Source organism: Rutilus rutilus (assembly GCF_951802725.1).
Source record: "Rutilus rutilus genome assembly, chromosome: 1".
In the NCBI taxonomy this organism is placed as follows: Eukaryota; Metazoa; Chordata; class Actinopteri; order Cypriniformes; family Leuciscidae; genus Rutilus; species Rutilus rutilus.
The window spans coordinates 31,637,414-31,657,232 of record NC_140209.1 but is presented as its reverse complement, the minus strand read 5'-3'; the positions used below and the strand labels follow the sequence as shown (position 1 = coordinate 31,657,232).

Genomic DNA, 19,819 nt, shown 5'->3' with positions numbered 1-19,819 from the left:
AAAAGTTATTTTAAATTGTAATAATATTTCACAATTTTACTGTTTTTTCTGTATTTTTGATCAAATAAATGCAGCCATAAGAGACTTCTTAAAAAATAAATAAATAAATAATAATAATTAATTATATATATATATATATATATATATATATATATATATATATATATATATATATATATATATATATATATATATGCATTTAAATGCTAATATAAAATAAGTGAAAGTTTATTTGTGAAAACACTTATGTGTCATGAGTAACAGCTTTGTATTTAACATGTTTGACATGTTTATTCTCTCACTTCTCCTTTTTTTTACATGTTATGTTATTCTGTTTCTTTCTCCCTCCTTCTCTTCCGCCACATCTGTTTTCACCTCCTCTCTTTTACTGTCAGATTTCACTCGCCCATCTTTGTGTTCACACTCATATTTGCTCTCTGATGTTTCAGGATGAATGCAACAAACAAGACCGTAACTGAAGGTTAGTAAAAGTAAAGTTAATAAAGTTCTGATATTTTTCTGGCAAACTGTTTGAGAAGAGAAGAAGTGGTATATTTTACAGTAGTTCATATAAATGCATTTAAATATGCAGCATATGTGAATCAAATCAATGTAATTGTGTACATAAAAAGGCTCATTTAAAAGAAAAATGTCAGAAAAATATCAAACAGACTTGTTGTTTTTGGTCTCTGATAATTACAATGCAGTTTTTCCACCCAGACAACACTGTTAATGAAACACTGAAACATCATCTTCGGTGCTTACTGTGTTTGGGTGCATGTTTGATAGTTCAGCAGAGTAAGTATCACTTTGGTGAAAATAACGCTTCAAATGGTTAAAGAAAGAAAACGTGTGAAGGCAGCTGGCGAGAAAACAAGCAGTCCCTCCCTTGGGATCTGTCTCTGAGTGTGTCTGAAGAGAAAAAGAGTAAGACTGAAAGTAAATGAAGCTAATCTAAAAGATGCCGCTGCTTCACCTTGTTTTTCAAAAGATCTGTCAAACCAAGCAAAATGAATCTTCTATCTTGATCATTTCAATAATGATACAAACAGAAATTTTTTTAGACTGTAAACACATCTAAAGTAGAGTTTGATTCTGGTTTTTGGATTAAATTATTTTGATCAAAATGTTAAAACCACAGAAAGAACACAGTTTGGCGGCCTGATGTTTGCTGTGTTCCTGACATTTCACACTGCAAAATTGTTTCTGATATCGCTCAAATATTATGAACACTCTTGAAAAAAAAAGGTTCTTTATTGGCATCGATGGTTCCATGAAGAACCTTCAACATCCATGGAATCTTTCCATTCTACAAAAGGCTCTTTATAGTGGAAAAAGGTTCTTCACATTCTTAAAAAATAAGTTTCCAAAAGGGGGTTTTGGCAGTGACGCCATAGAAGAACCATTTTAGTTTCTACAAAGAATCTCCTCAGTGAACAGTTCTTAAAAGAACCACTTGTTTTTCTTAGTGTGAAAAATATTTTAATAATATAAATAACCATTTTCCACTATATAGAACCTATTGTGGGATGAAAAGATTCCATGGATGTTAAAAGGGACCTGTTGTGCAAAATTGACGTTTATATTGTTATTGAACATTTTATGTGTCAATTTAATACACAGGTCTAATATACACATGCGGTTTCTTTCCCAGCTGTTCACGTTCACAGACATAACCGACTGTTTATGTGAACTTTGTGTGTTTTTGACATAACCTCTGTCAAACAAGGTTGAAAGAAGAACAAGAAGATGATGATCAAGTTTAAAAAGTCTTTAATAATCCACTTAAAAGGCAATCCAAACAGGCAGACAAACAAAACATAACCTCTAATGTAGACGTGACCGGACCCAGGGGCGTAGCAGCCATTATAAAAGTGGGGGGGGACAAAAGCTGTATGTGACCATAGGAGGATGTGACCCAAAGGTGATGTTCATAACAGTGTTTTTCCTGACTCAAAATGAGGTGGAGGTGGTAAAATCCTAATAATGTATTTTAATAATAAGATAATTAAATGTGTATTTTTTTGTACACCATAATATAGCCTAATGTGTTTCCCACATTATTTTTGTGGGTGGAGCTTAGTACCTCTAGTGGGGTCCAGGGGCATGCACCCCCGGAATAATTTTTTTTTACATTTTAAAGATAAATTCATTAATCTGGTGCACTTTGAGTCACCCGAATCCACTGTTAAAAATAAATTATCCACCCGCAAACCGCCCGATGATATTCTCTGATTTAGATATCTGCATCTGATCATCACATTACAATTATTCAAATTCTCAGTGTTAAGCATGCTAATATGGTAACATATCACACTGAAGTAGGCTGATTTAAAATGAACATTTATTTAAAATAAAAGGTCTTCTTTTGGCAAAATTACATTTCCTTAATAGCCTAAACAGAGACTTTACTCCCTTCAAGCTTAAATTGTCAATGTTTCATTACATCACTGTTTGAAAACACACATTTTTTGTACTTTTATAAAGGGCATTTTCCCCCTAATTTTATTAGCCTAAATGTATGCTCCATCTTTCATTTCAAATTCTTAAATTTGATCAATATATTCAATTAAAATAATAAGACACTAGGATGTTACCAATCAAATTAAATAATTTACATTGAAAAATTATAACTGTATTAATTTGGATTATTTTAAATATTTTTGAATATACAAATAAGGAATGTTGAAAATAATGATACTTTATGAAACTAAACCGCCAGTAGGAGGCGGCAGGCGACTGTCTTAATGAGCGAGTCATTGAGTCATTCATTCAAACGATTCGTTCAAACGGCTGATTTATTCAGAATTAGGCAGTTTAAGAATGAGTAATTGAATCTTTGACTCAACCGATTCGTTCAAAACGCTTAATCATTCAGTAATGCAACAAGTGTTGCTGTGAGATGCGCGATGGTTCTGCTGTGATCTTTGTTTGGAACTATTTTCGCTGCTGAAACAGAACAAAAACAGTCATTGCGTCTAAAATGTAAGTGACTTAATTTTAACTATTTGTTTATTGAACTGTTATGAAACCAGTCACGGTTTCAATCTTGATGGCATTCAGGAAAACAGCTGGTAGTGTGTAACCTAGGCTATATATTGTTTCTTAACTAAAATATGTTATAACTGCGCGAGCCTCAACAGCGCACATTAGGCCTATATTATTATCAACTATAGAGCTGGTAAGTCCCGCCCCCTTTCGCTAACCCCGCTGGACCTCTAGGTTGAAAAATCGTCAATGCAAGTTAATGGGAGAAAATAATTATTTTCTGGTCCCGTTTGAATTGTGCCATGAATGTGAACATATGTTGTCTGTGAATTTTTTATATGTAGCCCCGCCCCTTTTCAGTGCTGCGCTCGGTCTTTTGACTTCCGGTCTGTATTTTCACAGCGATCTTGCGTATTTATGAATGAACGGCTCGTTTTAAAATCTTCCCGATCTACTGACATTTGTTAAGACATCTGCTTTAAACATTACAATCCTCATGATAACTTTCGTTAACTTTACATTAAGTAAATCCACTTAAAAAGCTAATTACTCCTGGACAGCAATGCCATAGAAATATACAGAGCGACCGCAAAAACGGAAGTTCAAAGTCAATATTCTAAAGATGGCGGCGCCCTCGTTTCTCTGGCGCATAAGGTCTATACCATAGATAGACTGTAAAAAATATACCTATTTTTTTACAGTCTATGGTCTATACACTGAACACGTAATACGCATGTGCATGACATCATCATTTTCAGAGATTTGCGTTTTTGTTGTTTACACGGAGACTGTTATAAAAAACTTGCACTTTGAAACTCATTTTCAAAAGTTTGCGTTTTCAGGCACCAAAAATGCCGTTGTCGCGTAAATGAGCGGCCAAAATGCATAGAATGTTTTTAGTTGAAAACGGTGTCGTGTTACAGCCCCTAACTTTCATGAAGAACTGCAATGTCACGTGAGTGTGGCCACCATAGACATTATAATAATTTAGTTTTTGGCAGAGTATCTGAAGCAGGAGCTGTAAAGGCACATCAAAGGGGACGGGGAGAAGCAGCTCATTTGCATTTAAAGATACCTGCACGAAAACAGCTTCCTCTCAATGATGGGTATTTACAGGTTACAGCATGGTATAATTAATATTTATTCTGCGGAAGCTTCACAGATACATTCTGGGGACAATTGAGACTAATACTACATTTAGTAAAAAGGGACATAATTGGTCCCCTTTAAAGGTTATTCATGAAACCATCAATGCCAATAAATAACCTTTACTTTTAAGAGTATGAAAAAAAAGTTATTTTTTTTAGGAACTGTTCACTGAAAGGATTTTTGGGGAACCAAAAATGATTCTTCTATGGCATCACTGTGAGAACCCTATTTTGGAACCTTTATTTTTAAGAGTGTAGTAAGATTGGAAGTCTCTAAAAAAATATATATATATTTTGCTATAATGTGTACATGGTTTCTGATTATGTCATGTGTGTTTAATAAACCAGCATGATGAAGTAAACTTTCAGCTTGAAAGCAAGACAATTTCATCATGTCCACAGGCTACACAAAAGTTAACACAACTGTGTTTGATGGTACATCTCACAGCAAACCTGCTCTCAAGCCAGTCAAAAACCCCTCACATAACACAGGTAAGTTTTTATGGTGCATTATGTCATAATAAATCCGATGCTGAATCAGTTAATCATTTATGTGTGTGTTGTGTTTAGCGTCTCGGCCTGACTGGCTGCTCTACACAGTTCCTGCATCAGCCTTTTTGATTGGGATCGTTCTGTTCACCTACACCTGCAAAACACAACGACGCAGGAATGGCAAGTGTTGTGAACACACGCACACAGCCACACCCACCGACACACACACACACACACACACACACACACACACACACACACACACACACACACACACACACACACATGTATACAGTATGTGCTTTCTAGGTACTCTCCATAGGCATAATGGTTACTGTACAAACTGTATCTTCTATCCCCCTACCAACTCTACCCCTAAACCCAACCATCATAGAAAACTTCTGCATTTTGTGAATTTCTGTTCAGAATCACAGTTTTGTATGGTTTTGAAGCCATTTTGTTTACGCTGTTTCAATAGGCCTATTAGTAAAAAAAGAATAAAAATACTATTAATAAAAAACTATAGCTAATACTAAAATACAAAAAATACACACACTGACATAGAAAAATTCTCAACAAGCTTCATGTTGACAAATTATATATTGCATTATAGGTCATAGATTTATGATGGTCCTTAATGATAATTTTTTCTTTAATTATCTGTAGCAGCACCTACAGAGCAGAGGACACACACAAATGGACATGTTGCCCCTTATACTAATTTTGGGTGATGTATTTTCCTTTTTTCAATACTCTTTCCCTTTTCTTTTTTACTCTATATATCTTGTTGGGACAATAGTTGCCCAAATTGGCAGTATTATATATATATATATAAAAAAAAAGAAAATCAAAACCCTCTAGTGCTCCTCACGTGGCTGTCAATTTTTTTACTTCAATGAAATTAATATATTTTAGTTTGATAATGTTTTTTATATAATATTTTGAATTTTAAGGGGATTTTATGGTGCTAAATTATATTTATGCCTAAGTTATAATCTATTTATTACTTAACTATGTTTTGAGCATTGACCACTTAAACTTAAACTGTCGTTAATATTGAATGCTTTGGAGCACAGACTTGAGTTTGGTCTCTTTTTAAGAAGGCACTAAGTAGATTATTGCTGACGTGAAAAAAAAAAAGTGAACTTAAAGTTATAGAAGTTTAAGTTTATTATTGAAAAAGGCACAAAAAAATATTTATTTTTATTTTTATATGAAATAATAATTTTTCCAAAACATGTTTTACTCTAAACCTGTGAGAACATCAAAGCCTAAACAAGTTAGGTTCTAAATTTGAGGTTGATTTCTCAAAAAATTTGCTTTCAGTAAGATTTTGTTTGGGCGCAGTACCAAACATTTCCACTAGATGAAATCCGCTTCCCATTCATTTGTAATTCAAGTGTGACAATTTATTATAGCCTTTTCGAATCATGTCCATAATTTTTGGTGTGTGTTCACATAGCAAATGCCAAAACCTTTACCAAGTTTCGAAGTAAAAAATTCTATCAAAAAACTAAACGTAAAATGTTACGATAAAAAATGACCAAAGAGCACCAGAGGGTTTTAATACTCGTTCACGCTGTCACCTCTGAACCAGCTCGACATCACCAAGCCCTCCTCTCTATTCACCTGTCATATAGAGACTTTTCATGATTCATTCAATTACTTTCTAATGAAATCCAGTCACGTCCTTCATTTGAAACACTGCAAACGTCACATTAAAGAAGTAAACGTGCTAAGAAGGCTGTTTCATGTTTTTGAATGTGTGTTGTCACAGGAGCTCTGTGAAGTGCATGGAGAGCGCTGAAAACAACAAGAAGGGTACAACACTGCTAATAATTTCATATTTTTTCATAGTGCCAGCCATATTCAAATCCAGAAAAATGCAGTCAATATTATGTTGTTGGTTTGGACAGATGAGACGCAGTCCTATGAGAATGTAGATGCAGCTATTTACAGCAATCAAGGCAAAGTCACATATTATGTGTCTGCAGATGAAGGTACTGTATATCCTGACCAGCAGTAATTATGTGAGGGGATTTTTACTCTGCAATTTAATGGTTGTTTGTTGGTTTTAGATTATCTTGAACCTGATGCAATTGGGAAAGAGGAAGGGGCGGGGCCAGAGGAACATCAGAACACCCTACAACCGCCCAGCAGTTTGACAGACACTGGTGAGCATATTTTGATTTTACACACACATACTTAAACATATATGGTCATGATAAAAAAAAAAAAAGGTCTGAAATCATGTATAGGCTATTTAGCTGAAAATATTACTAAATACATATTATCAAAATATATTCCTAGTTGTATATGAAGAGTTCAGATGCAAAAGCCTTTTTCTTATAGAATGATCATTTTTATCAAGCTTGTATATTTAAGTTCAGTAATTTCACTTAAATGATAATTAATAGGTAATCTTCATTGCCATTTAAGTGAAATTATTGAATTTAAATATACGAGCTTGATAAAAATGATCATTCTATAAGAAAATTTCAGATGGCATTTAGAGGCTTTTGCATCTGAACTCTTCATATAGTTTTGACTGCTTATTAAAGCTTCACAATAGATGAAGTTCTTAATGACTGGAGTTCAATGGGGGAAGGACGTGACACAGGTTGGATTCGGGGTCTGTGTGTCTTCTTCTCTACAGATGGAGAGTCGTATGAGAACATGGAGGGATGTTTGTATGCTCAACCCCGAAAACGGACACAGAAACTTCAGCATGCGCCTGAAGAAGAGGGTGAGGGATCAAACACACACAAATAGATCTGTAACTGACACTCTTGAAAATAAAGGTTTCAAAAAGGGGCTTTTCACAGTGATGCCGAACCATTTTTGGTGCCCCAAAGAACCTTTAAGTCAACCGTTCTTAAAGGTTGTATCAGTGATTTCAGGCCCAACATTTTTTTATCACATTCATCTAATCTTTCCTAACGATCCGCTAGCTGCCCGCCCCATAAGCATCCCCTCAAAAAAACGCGTCTCTGTAGGCAGCCTAGGCTCTGAAATCTGCACACAAAAACAATTGGTTTCACCAACCACTCAAAACCAAAACAAATAGTGTTCCAACCAATCACCGACAGGGGTGGGTGTTGTGAGGTTTTGTGCTCGTGCACGGCTGCACGCGAAGTCGGAGCTGAAGAAGAAGCTGGCTCAAAACCTCACAACACCCTCCCCCTGTCGGTGATTGGTATTTTTCATTTTCTTTGGTGATAGTTCGTTCAGCAGTGGGTCTGGTTGTCTTCTTGAGGTTGGGGCTTCATACGCAGATGAGACGGTCGTTGCATATGGATCTCAGAAAAGCCATCAAGTTTTATCTGCACACTGTAAGACAGAAAACAGAAAAACAGAGAGCAGTATTTCTTCAAAACACTACGGTTGTAGCAGTTTAAACATTATGGTTCTATCGTTTTCAGAGTCTACTGTTGTCGTTTCATTCTTTCCCTATTTCTTAATTGATTTGACACCTATGGACCAGTGAGGTGGGGATAAGAGGGGGGATGAGGAAATCTTCACCACATGGCTGACCCCAGAGGCCTGTTGCACTTCGGTTCTTCCATGGGCTCCGCACTGGTCTTTGTGTCCTATTCTGTCCCTGTTGTGTGCACACTGTACAGTGTGTGAGAAAATTGGCACATTTCCATTCTACAGTGAAACATCAGTCTTAATAGACATCATATAGAGGATGGGGGTCTGACTGGAATATTTCTGTGGTATAACATTTAAGGCTGTGAGTATACTGAATGTCTCCCAAAGAAAGGCTGAGACAGTCACTTTCCTTTTGTTCTATTAAACAAAAATAAGTCTTTCATCTTTGTTGTGAGTTACTGGGGAAATTAAGCACTCACAGCCTAAATGGTTAACACTGTATCAAGTTGCCCCACGAGTTTAACGAGGAGGGGAGGGGCTGCTTCAGAATATCAAGCAGGCTAAGCAGAAGCTGAGTATCCTTGTTAACTTCTTTAAAGTTCTTTTTGTTTTCCCTACATTCTTTTCCAAAATGTCCGTGCTTACCACAGTAAGAACAACTGGCTTCTCTGGGAATTTTGCGTTTCTTTGGCTTCTCTGAGTTGACCTTAACAGAAACTACTGCAATTCTTACTCTCTCTTTGACATCAGAATCTCTTTCCCAAATAGCTAAACTGTCCAAGTTGTCTTGCAGGGTTCTCGTACACCCTGTGATGTTTAAGTAAGGCAACGCCTTTCTGTGTTCTGGCAAAAGACAATGAAACCATGTGCGAACCAAAGGGCCATTATCACCTAACACCTTTTCTGGAGTGTCTGCAATTCCACTGTACACTGCAGCTGACTGACAGAATCGTTCTGTGTACTCACAAACAGTTTCACCGTTCTTCTGTACACAATTGGTAATTTTCGACCAATCGATTTTGGGTCCTAAGATATTCTTTAGGATTTTCAAAACACCTTCTCTCAAATCGCCTTTACTGACATGTTGCAGTTCGGAAGTAACAGCAGACTCAAAATTGTTGAATTCAGATTCAGTTAGAATTTGTGACATCAGCTGTGTGACTTCCGGCAACGACATGTCGTAAAGATGCATTTTACTGATCAATGCTCTTCTAAATTCAGAAAAATTTCTTTGCACTGATGGCAAACTTTCAGCAACTCTCTCAATATCTTTAGGACCTAAAGATGTTTTGACTGCTTGTGGCTGCAATATGGGGGTTGCAAATGAAACTGTATCAACACCTTTTCCCTGAGGCTTTTGTCTAGCTACGCACACTTCAACTGAATTTACATCTGCATTGACATTGTTCTCTATTCTATCAAAAGACTGAAAATCAGGATAGCTTTCATCTGACTGTTGGTCTTCTAAATCACATTTGGTTGAGGCTTTGTTATGGCCCACCTTTGTCTTGAGAGACATGACATGTGAGTCTGCAATTGTTTGTTCTGATTGTTTAACTTAGCAATACACTGAGCTTGTTCTTGTGCAATGGATAAGCTAAATTCTCTGTGACAACAGATAATGCCTTTCACATTTTTCTTCCTGATACATGCACCCAATTCAATTGACCATACTTTGTCTGCATCAATGCCAAATTTATTTGTTCAATTCAATCTGACTTCCTCAGTCACGATTGAGTCCATGTGCTCTGATAACAAAGACTTGAATTCCCTATCTGACCATAAAGGTGTAATCAGTCTAGTACTTTTCCTAAACATTTTGTGAATTTCTATGTTACCACAAAAACAAACACTAAAACTTCTCTCTACTGTCTTCAACAGAGGGTACAATCTTATTAGCACATGACGCTTATCGTCTCTAGCTTACAGAGGATAGGTCTTCTCTAGCAAGAGGATAAACACAATATTAACATGTAACTGTTCAATTTTCCCTGCCTGAACAACAGAGGATAAATTTCATCTCTAAAAGAAAACTTTTTTTAGAGGATAACTTAGTTAAGCAAACCCTGCAGCTGTTTGTTTACTTCTTCTCTGTCGGCGCAGAGGAAAACAAATTTGTACTGGTCTGCCTCGGTTCTTTGAATAGAGTGAAACTCACCGAATCGCTGGTTGTACAGAAAACATTCGTCTGGAACTCAGTCAGCTTTGTTGAGATCTTTGAGCTTGAAGTTTCAAGATTCAGTCTGGAACTCAGTCAGGCTTTGAGATCTTTTTGGAGCTTGAAGTTTTCAATCTGGAGGAAGCTGGAAAGATTCAGTCTGGCAATCTTTGTCAGATCTTTGAGCTTGAAGTTTCAAGATTCCGTCTGGTTTCAGTTTCAGTTTCTCCATCCGGGTCACGGCACCATCTGTTGTAAAGTTTTTCTTTCTCAAAGCAGACCAGGAGACGTTGGGATCACGTTCAAACAGAAGAGTTTCTTTATTTGAGCGCGGCTGCGGTGCTTCCAACATAATCTAACTAAGGAAACTTTACATGGTATCTTATAGGCATTTTAGGAGGAGGGACTTTTGAAGGTGGAGACAAATTCAATCAAAGCATGTAACAGGTTTAGGTAACACCCCAGACTGAGGGTCTGGTCAATCCTAATTCAATCAGCATAAGGCTCCAAGAGCCATTTGGGTCCGAAAGCCATTTGCAGAACAAAAGGTGAGATTCTCAGTGAATCATTCATGTGCTAATCCCATCAGTCTGAGTGAAACTGGGGCTTCAAGAGCCATTTAAGACAATAAGGAGAGAACAGGAATTGCAACTTTGCTGAGGTCTTAACCTTAAAAGCTAAAATCAGTATTCTTCACCGTGATGTTATGTAAGAAAGCATATCTGAAATAGATTCTTAAATTTGTAACCCTTCAAAACCAATAAAGAACCTTTATTTTTAAGTGACAAATGAATTGATAATGTGCAGTAAACTCTTTTAAATATGTTTCCCCGCATAGACTACATCAATCCAGATGAAGATGGAAAACAAGATCTCGCTCTGGACCACACAGACACTGGTAAGTGTTTTGCTATGTGTTTGTTTGGCCATGTGGTATATGAAATTTAATTTCATCTTGTTTTCTCCTTCCAGAGTCGTATGAAATCATGGCCGGATCAGACTGTGTCTACAACAACACAGACTTCACAGCATCCCATGACAACACAGAGGACGGTGAGTGTGTGTGTGTGTGTGTGTGTTAAAGAAATGCGTGTCTCTTTGCATCCGATTGAATATGTGTGTAAATGCCTGTTTCAGATTCATATGAACAGATGCACGGAATCCCAGTCCCGATCTAGAAAGAGATGGATGGAGGAAGAGAGGGTGAATGAGAGAGGAATGGACAACTGCCGTGTCTGACGATAGGAGAAATTGAAGAGAGAGATCGAGACAAGGGAAACAGAGTTTTTTTTTTTTTTTTTTTATGATTACAGAGCAGCTGCAGTATGAGTAATAGCTAATTATTATTTTTTACAAGTTTGTAAACATAAGTACTTATCAAAAACAACCTTGAAATAAAATCTGACTGTTTACTTTTTTGGTCTTGTGCACAATTAGTTAACACCGGTTAATGATTTGCTAACAATGAGTAATACATTTATGAACAGATGCAACTTTTGATTTTAATAATGTATTATGAAATGTTGAAATTAATATGAACTAAGATGAATAAATGCTTTTTCATTGTTAGTTCATATTAACTAATGTAGTTAACTAATATTAACAAATTAAAAAGTTTCGGCTGACAACCAAAGACACACAAACCAAAAATATATTAGTCTACATTTCTATTATCCAATCAAATCCTGAAGTCCCACTTTCCCATCAGAATATTTCACTCAAAATGTCACATTACAGAATTTTAGACGGTTATGAATGATATTTGATGTCGTCTGAAGACCTTGAAGAGATTCTGTTCAAACTGCTTTTGTATTCAAAGTATTCAGAAAAATCTAGATTTTTTTCAGATGTTTATAGCTTGAGCTTCTAGAGTAAGTCGCACATTGTAAAGAAATGTCCTGGTCATACGTCTACCAAAAATAAAAATAAAATAAAAAAGTTGCAAATCTTACAAAAAATGTCAACAAATGCCCTGGTCATATGTCAATCAAAATTCAAAAAAAAAAGAAGAAAAAAGTAGGAAATCTTACCAAATGCCCTGGTCATACGTCAATCAAAATTCAAAAAAAAAAAAAAAAAAAGTAGCAAATCTCACCAAAAAATTTCACCAAGTCATATGTCAACCAAAAATCAAAAAAGAAAAGAAAAAAGTAGCAAATCTCACCAAAATTTTTTAAGAAATATCCTGGTCATATGTAAAAAAAGAAAAGAAAAGAAAAGGAAGTTGCAACAGTTTCATGATAATGAAGCACATTCAAACCCTCCTTCCTCAATTCTCAATAGCTTTTAACATGAAAAAAATTCATTCATTCATTCTTTTAAGTAATTATTTAACTACTAGAATTACATCAAGGTAGCATTTCTTTTTACTGAATTTATGCTAAAAATTGCATTACAGTTATTTGTCATGAACAAAAGTCATAACGTGATGCAAAAAGCTTTATTTTCATTATGCATTTTCTTTTAATTGATCTCTTGATTTTAAGATGAAATATGAACACGTTGCTTTGTGAGCATCTAGGTTCTTGGTTTTAACTGTCAAGAGCTTTCTCAACAGATGAATGTTTTATTGCATAACTGTCTCAAAGACATCACGAGTGTCAACAGTCAAAACGCTAAATCTAAAAACAGACCCGTTCGTTTTTGCATAATTTTAACTCATTTAGCACAAATAATCACCATCCATCAAACTAAAATGCATTCACTTAAAGGTATAGCGGAGGATTTTCTTTTTCCAGGTGGATCATCAAGACTATTGGTCCTCCTAAGTGTCAATCATTCTGGTGATATGTTTACGTAAGGCCGTCGTACGTGCTCGTGCACACGATTCACACGATGGTGTGCGCTCAAAACACAGATTGGGCTTCCCACTGATGCCTCAGTCGCGAAGTTTCTACTTGACAGGTAAAGTTTGGCATGCTATTTGGAGAAATCCATTTAAAATCACTGCTAGTAAAAGTTAATGTAAGCTATGATTAGCTCCTGCATGCTCTCTCGTGCACACGTTTAATAGGCGTTCCCTCTCGGGAGCAGGTAGAGTGTTGCGCATGTGCATTTTTTCAAAAAGTGGAGAGGGCGGTTCTTATCTAAAATTCGGAAAGATCCTCCGCTATACCTTTAAACATAACACTCAAAAACACGCATCAACCTTTAACACACAGGTTTGATGATACCAGCTTAAAATAATAGTGCACTGAAACTTCACTGTACATTTCTTGGCCTATTACATTTTTTTATATTGTTGAAAGGTGGTTAAATGCAAAACAGACACAAAGCTGAGTCTACAGGTCTGTTGAATACATTTTATTACATTAGCCACATTTCTTTAGACAGATGACCGGAAACCAGACAGGAAAAGAACCAAATGTGTGTCTGTATATGAACGGCATGCAATGACAAGCCATGTACAATTTAAATGAGGAAACTTTCACAAACCAACTGTTTTTCTCCTTGTGAACTGCTCAGATGGAGCAGAGGATAATAAAAGACGGACACAAATTATTCCATGACAATGTTTGATTGCTCATCCTAGCAATACTTCACTTTTTTTTCTTCATGTAGAAAATTGGTGGGCGCATATTTTAGGGGCTTGCGAAGACATTATGAATAAGAACATAGTCATTCTCCTTAGCAAACATTTGATTTTGCGATAAACAGGGCCGTAATTCAATTCTAGAGCAATTTCTAGAACTTCAGTCCACAAAGGCTTCATACACCAAATTCTCAAAGAGTTTCCCTCAGCCCCAGTTGTATTTGTCGTTCTCTGTCATGGGGAGGATTTCTGTGACCAGGCCCGTGCCGATGGTTTGGTTGCCGTCTCTGAGCGTGAACCTTTGGCCTTTGTCAAGAGCCATGGGCTGTCGGAGGGCCAGGATTATAGACGTGTCCTCGCCCGGCATCACCATCTCCTACCAAACGAGAGACGGAGAACACAACCGATTCAGAGCAAATGCTTCAACAAGAACTAGTGCTGCTATTCAGTATTTCTACAGGTGAAACGAACCTTCCCGGGAAGCAGCTCTACTAGACAGGCCATGTCCCAGGTGTGGGAGAACATGATAGGCATGAAGTTTGTGCAGAACGGCTTGTGCCTGCCGCCCTCCTCCTTGCTCAGAACGTAGACCTGCACACGCACAGTTTAATCGGTTGGTGAAGCAGGACAGAAGGTGCTGAACTGACGTTTAATGTTCACTAATGCACACACCTGAGCTTTGACCTTCTGGTGAGGCTGGATGGATCCAGGTTTGATCATCACCATGCCTCTCCTGACGTCCTCTCTCTTCAGACCACGGACCAGAGCGCCCATGTTATCGCCCGCCTCCGCCCGGTCCAGGGACTGATGGAACATCTCGATACCTGAGAGAAGCAGAGCAAGAGTTTCATTTCTGTGTAATGACACATTCGGACCCTAAAAAAAGAGTGACAAACACTTAAAAGATTCGATTTTATCTATTCTGTTTGCTGTCAGAAGAGAAATCCACATTATACTGATATATATATAAAATATTATAAAATATTAATATTAATATATATATATACACTTTTTTTTTCTTTTTTTTTTTACATACCATTGTAGCATTTATTAATATTTGAGTTAGCTTTTAATATTTATATTTTCATTTTTCTTTTTCATTTTGTATTAGTAATTTTACTACACACACACACACATATATATACATATACGTATATATATATATATATATATATATATATATATATACACACATATATACACATACACACATACGTATATACATAATATTTTAGTTATGTTTTAGTGAATTTTAGACTCATACATTGACTACAGCTAAATCAGTTATTCATATTTTTTGGTTCTTTCTTGGTTTTGCATGTGTTCATATTTTCTTTGTATGACTGACTGGCCAAAAATCACGTCCGCAATATTTGACGTGTTTCATTGCGTTATCACCACAAATAAAACAATTGACTCCAAGCACAACTATGCAATATGCTTACAAAATCTATAAATCTATATTTTTTTATAATATTTGAATAAATCCTGTAGATGTTGTTTTTTCTCAGGCCATACATCACTTTTGGCCACTACTGTATATATTACTAAAGCTTTATTTCAATTAATGAAAATTATTTTTTAATAGTTTTAATTAACAATATCAACACTGTATTTATATCGCTACTTTCCAAAGCTCAAAGACACTTTCAGATTAATAAAAAAAAAAGAAAAAAAAAAAAAAAAAATTTCTTTGTGTTTCCTATTAGCTTGCCATAATAAATAAAATGTTATGCTTTCAGATTTAGATACTATTCTTATACTATTATGATACTATTATACTATAATCTGATACTATTGTGCTTATACTTTTCCCAATAATCATATTTAAGCACCAAATGGTGTTATTTTTGCACCACAACACAGAGACATTAATTGTGTTCAATGCAAGATCCATTCTAAATGTATTAACCATATTTTGCACATTGACGAACTGCCTATTTAAGAAGACGTGCATGTTTGTGCAATGAGCAGGAAAAAAAGCAACTTCTCACCAGTGATGACGGATTTAAAGGAACGACTGTGTCCGAGAAATTCACATTCATCTCCTTTCTTGATCACTCCTCGCTCTAGCGTGCCAGTGACCACAGTACCACGACCTGCACACAGATACACACTTCTGAGAATCATAGGCAGAAATACTCTGACAAAATCATGCTGGATTTGAAAACAACAACAATAACAAAAACTATTATTTATTCATTTTGGAGATGCTTTTACCCAAAGCAGAAAAGCACAAATAACAAATCATACAGAGTATAGATACTATATTAGCAGCACTACAATAAGACTACTTTTATTACACACACCTGGAATAGAGTAGACTGCCTCTATGGGCAGCAGGAATGGCTTATCCAGATCTCTCTTTGGCAAAGGAATAAATGTATCTACCACCTCCAAAAGCTTCATAATGGAGTTGACACCCAGCTCCGGCTGCTTGTTCTAAACACACACAATCATAACAGAAGCAAAGCCGTGAAATTTAGATGCCACTTGTGATTCAACACAATTTAAAACATCCCAGTTTCTTAATTTCGGCGTGTGTGTGTGTGTGTATATGTGTACATAATACATTTAAATACATATATATATATAGTCACTGTCGGGCAGAATCCTCGCATCTCCAAAACCATTATTTTTCAGGAAATTAAAAAAAGGGCATATTTTTCATACATACACACATTAGGGATGCGCTGATATGAACATTTTGGCCGATACCGATAATTCTTTATATTTGAAAGCCGATAACAGATATATTGGCCGATAAATCTAAATCAAAATTTTTCAATAATTTTTGAGAGCCTGATTACAAAAACAAAATTCTCACCATTAAAATCCATGTCCCAAGCACACAATTATAGTGTTCTCATTAAAATTGTATGTAGCCTATATGACAGACTTGAGCTGCACGTTGCACTTAACTGTATTTTTCTTTTTTGAAGTGATTCCAATCATATTTCAAGATATTCAAAACCATCATGGTGTGCATCTGAAGTGTCTCAGCTGAAGGAAATAATCCATTATTTATCGCCTTTAATATAGATTTAAATTAATACATTGTTTAAAATAATACATTATTAGCTAACTGTGTGACATTTCTGAAATGTATACCTCTGATAACTCTAAATTGTAATGTAGACACATGCATTTTCTGTAACGCTGCTTAGAAACGATGTGTGTTGTGAAAAGCGCTAAACAATTAAGTGTGAATTGAATTTTGGACAAATTTTCTTATCAGGCCGATAACATTGAAAATGAACACATATCAGCCGATACAGATACGGTGGCCGACATATCGTGCATCCCTAATATATATATTAGTTTATGAGGATTCACATTTAAAGTCACCCAGGAATATAAAAATTATTATTATTATTTTAATGGAATATTGCAGCATTTATTATAACTGATTTATCTGTGCATATCATTATTTTTTTAATTCATGTGCCTCATAATCTTTATTCAAAATCACTTCCCCTCCTCTTGCATCTCTTATTTTCTCTGATGATGCGTTTACTGGCGTGAGGGCGGGGCAACCTGTCACTCACATGAGATCAATTCCACATGGACAATCAAGTCCCGCCCTACATTTACTCTTGTTCAAGAATCTGTTTCACTCATATATACGTCACAATAGAGAAGAAAAAAAAAACGATCGCAACTTCCATTTCACGCCGACTTTTAACCAGTTCATCTCCAACCCTCCATCCTTACCTCCAGAGCGCAGAGTGCCGATCCAATAACAACCGGTGTATTTTCGCCATCGTAGCCGAACTCAGTGAGCAGCTCTCTGATCTCCAGCTCCACCAGGTCCAGCATCTCTTTGTCCTCCACTGCATCGGCCTTGTTCACGAACACCACCACGTGCTCCACGCCGATCTGCCGCGCCAGCAGGAGGTGCTCGCGCGTCTGGGGCATCTGACCGTCGGTCGCCGCCACCACTAAGATGCAGCCGTCCATCTGAGACGTGCCTGTGATCATGTTCTTCAGACAGAGATGTGCATTTATAACACACATGCAATGACAACACAGATACACTACTGTTGGGTCGGTTAGATTTTTCTTGTTTTTTAAGTCTTCACCAAAGGTGCATTTATTTGACCAAAAATAAAATAAAAATTGTGAAATATTATTACAATTTAGAAGAACTGTTTTCTATTTGAATATATTTCAAAATGTAATTTATTCCTGTGATCAAAGCTGAATTTTCAGCATCATTACTCCAGTATTCAGTGTCACATGATCCTTCAGAAATCATTCTGACATGATGATTTGAGAAACATTTCTGATTATTATCAATGTTGAAAACAGTTGTGTTGTTTATATTTTTGAGGAAACTGTGATGGATTTTTTCCTCAGGATTCTTTAATGAATATAAAGTTCAAAAGAAAAGCATTTATTTGAAATATAAATCTTATGTAACATTATAAATGTCCTTATAGTCACTTTTGATGTATTTAATGCATCCTTGTTGAATAAGCGAATAATAAAAAAATATATACTAACAGACATACAGACGCTATGCTATCTGTGTGCAATACCTTGACGTAGTCGGCATGACCGGGGCAGTCCGTGTGAGCGTAGTGTCTGTTGGCGGTGGTGTATTCCACATGCGAGGCGTTTATGGTGATTCCTCTAGCCTTCTCTTCCGGAGCGTTGTCAATATCCTCATACGTCTTATAACTTGCACCACCGGCTTCGGCAAGGACTGACACAAACACAGGAACAAAATACAGTCAGCAAACTGCTTTTTGAATAGTTAGAAATGAAAACAAGTCAACAATATACCTTTGGTAATGGCGGCGGTCAGCGTGGTTTTGCCGTGGTCTACATGACCGATAGTCCCGATGTTCAAATGGGGTTTAGAACGAGAGAAAACCTTCTTCGCTTCTGCTGCGAAATTCCTCCGACTTAGAGGAACTGCAAGCTAACAGAACATAATAAAATAAATACATTAATGCACATGATGATAATCACAAATAATTATTTTACTCTCTTATTAAATATTATCCCCCGGTTTCACAGACTAAGCTTAAGCCTAGTCCCAGACTAAAATGCATTTTTGAGCGGTTTAAACTGAAAGTAATTTGCACTGGCATATCTTAAAATATGTGAGTGCCATTTTTTTGTCTCAAGATGCACACCAGTAATGCTTTTTTTCTAAGGCACGTTTATAAAAGATACTTAAATGCCCTAACTGAACTAAGGCCTGATCCTGACTTAATCAAAGCCCTGTTTGTGAAACCAGGCCTATATTGCATAAAGTTACAAATATTTTAAACATGAAAACTTACCAGTTTATAGGAGCTGTGCAGTAAACTCGGGGAGGTCAACTGAAGGGCTGGAAAACAAGAGAGAAAATGTGCTTAATGTCATGTAAAATTTCATTCATTTGCATGATTCATAGTGGCTTATGGTTTAGATGTGTGTCTAAGCATTACTTCAACAACTATGCCAAATAAAAGCATGGCTCATAATCAACACACCACAAAACAACCATTTAAAAAGTTCAATGCCTCAAAGTCTCAGTGTCTTGGCACAGCTGTCAAAAGTATCTGAGACTGAAACTAATCTATTTCCCAGATGTCTAATCTTTATACAGGACAGACCTTCAATTACGTATGCATAAACAATCTTATGCATTAAAGTCACTATGCATGTATCTCTTTCGATGATGTAAGGTACAGGCTGCCGCTTAGGAACTTGACCTTGCTTGCACGAGCATCCTTTCTCAATTCACAATCACTGTCATTTCCACACTCACATATATACACACATATATATGTGATACATCTCGCACGCAAAACACTCGTAGCATAAACACAATGTCAAAGGCACGCGAAAAGAAAAATACACAGATTTTGTAACTTACCGGAGAGGCACGCGCGGACGCTCACGAGCGCAGCCATTTTGCGGACACTGGCAAAAGCGCGTGCGCGGAGAAATACACATACGCCATCAACACGCGCCTTTACTTTACCGTAACAGTTCTAAACAATGGAAGTGTATATTAAGTGGCCTCTTTGTAAATCAAATTTCTTTCATTTCATTAATGACTACTTACTCATTTATTGTATTACAATGATACTATTATTTATTAAATCCCTTTGGTGATTGAGATAGCGT

General features: G+C 36.3%; 2 protein-coding genes across 3 annotated transcripts; one reads left to right on the top strand and one right to left on the bottom strand.

Annotated features, from left to right (window-relative positions):
* The first annotated feature begins 358 nt into the window (after window positions 1–358).
* LOC311300185 (uncharacterized protein) lies at window positions 359–11,574 on the top strand. 2 transcript variants are annotated; one of them, XM_084424317.1, is made up of 11 exons: window positions 359–481; window positions 4,539–4,628; window positions 4,707–4,808; window positions 5,295–5,355; window positions 6,406–6,449; window positions 6,545–6,628; window positions 6,707–6,802; window positions 7,285–7,374; window positions 11,000–11,059; window positions 11,134–11,214; window positions 11,299–11,574. In XM_084424317.1, the coding sequence occupies exons 1-11, from the start codon at window positions 451–453 to the stop codon at window positions 11,337–11,339; spliced, it is 780 nt and encodes a 259-aa protein (XP_084280443.1). In that variant the 5' UTR covers window positions 359–450; the 3' UTR covers window positions 11,340–11,574. The 2 variants fall into 2 exon arrangements, with proteins under 2 accessions (XP_084280443.1, XP_084280444.1); XM_084424318.1 differs by having other exon boundaries at window positions 364–481; window positions 5,298–5,355.
* Window positions 11,575–13,449: 1,875 nt separating this feature from the next.
* Window positions 13,450–19,625, bottom strand: tufm (Tu translation elongation factor, mitochondrial). Its single transcript, XM_084424307.1, has 10 exons — window positions 19,566–19,625; window positions 18,988–19,034; window positions 18,482–18,620; window positions 18,235–18,401; window positions 17,408–17,677; window positions 16,003–16,135; window positions 15,688–15,792; window positions 14,366–14,517; window positions 14,165–14,284; window positions 13,450–14,069 (listed from the first exon to the last, which is right to left on the bottom strand). Exons 1-10 carry the CDS (start codon window positions 19,600–19,602, stop codon window positions 13,899–13,901), a joined length of 1,341 nt encoding a protein of 446 aa, XP_084280433.1. The 5' UTR covers window positions 19,603–19,625; the 3' UTR covers window positions 13,450–13,898.
* Window positions 19,626–19,819: the final 194 nt, after the last annotated feature.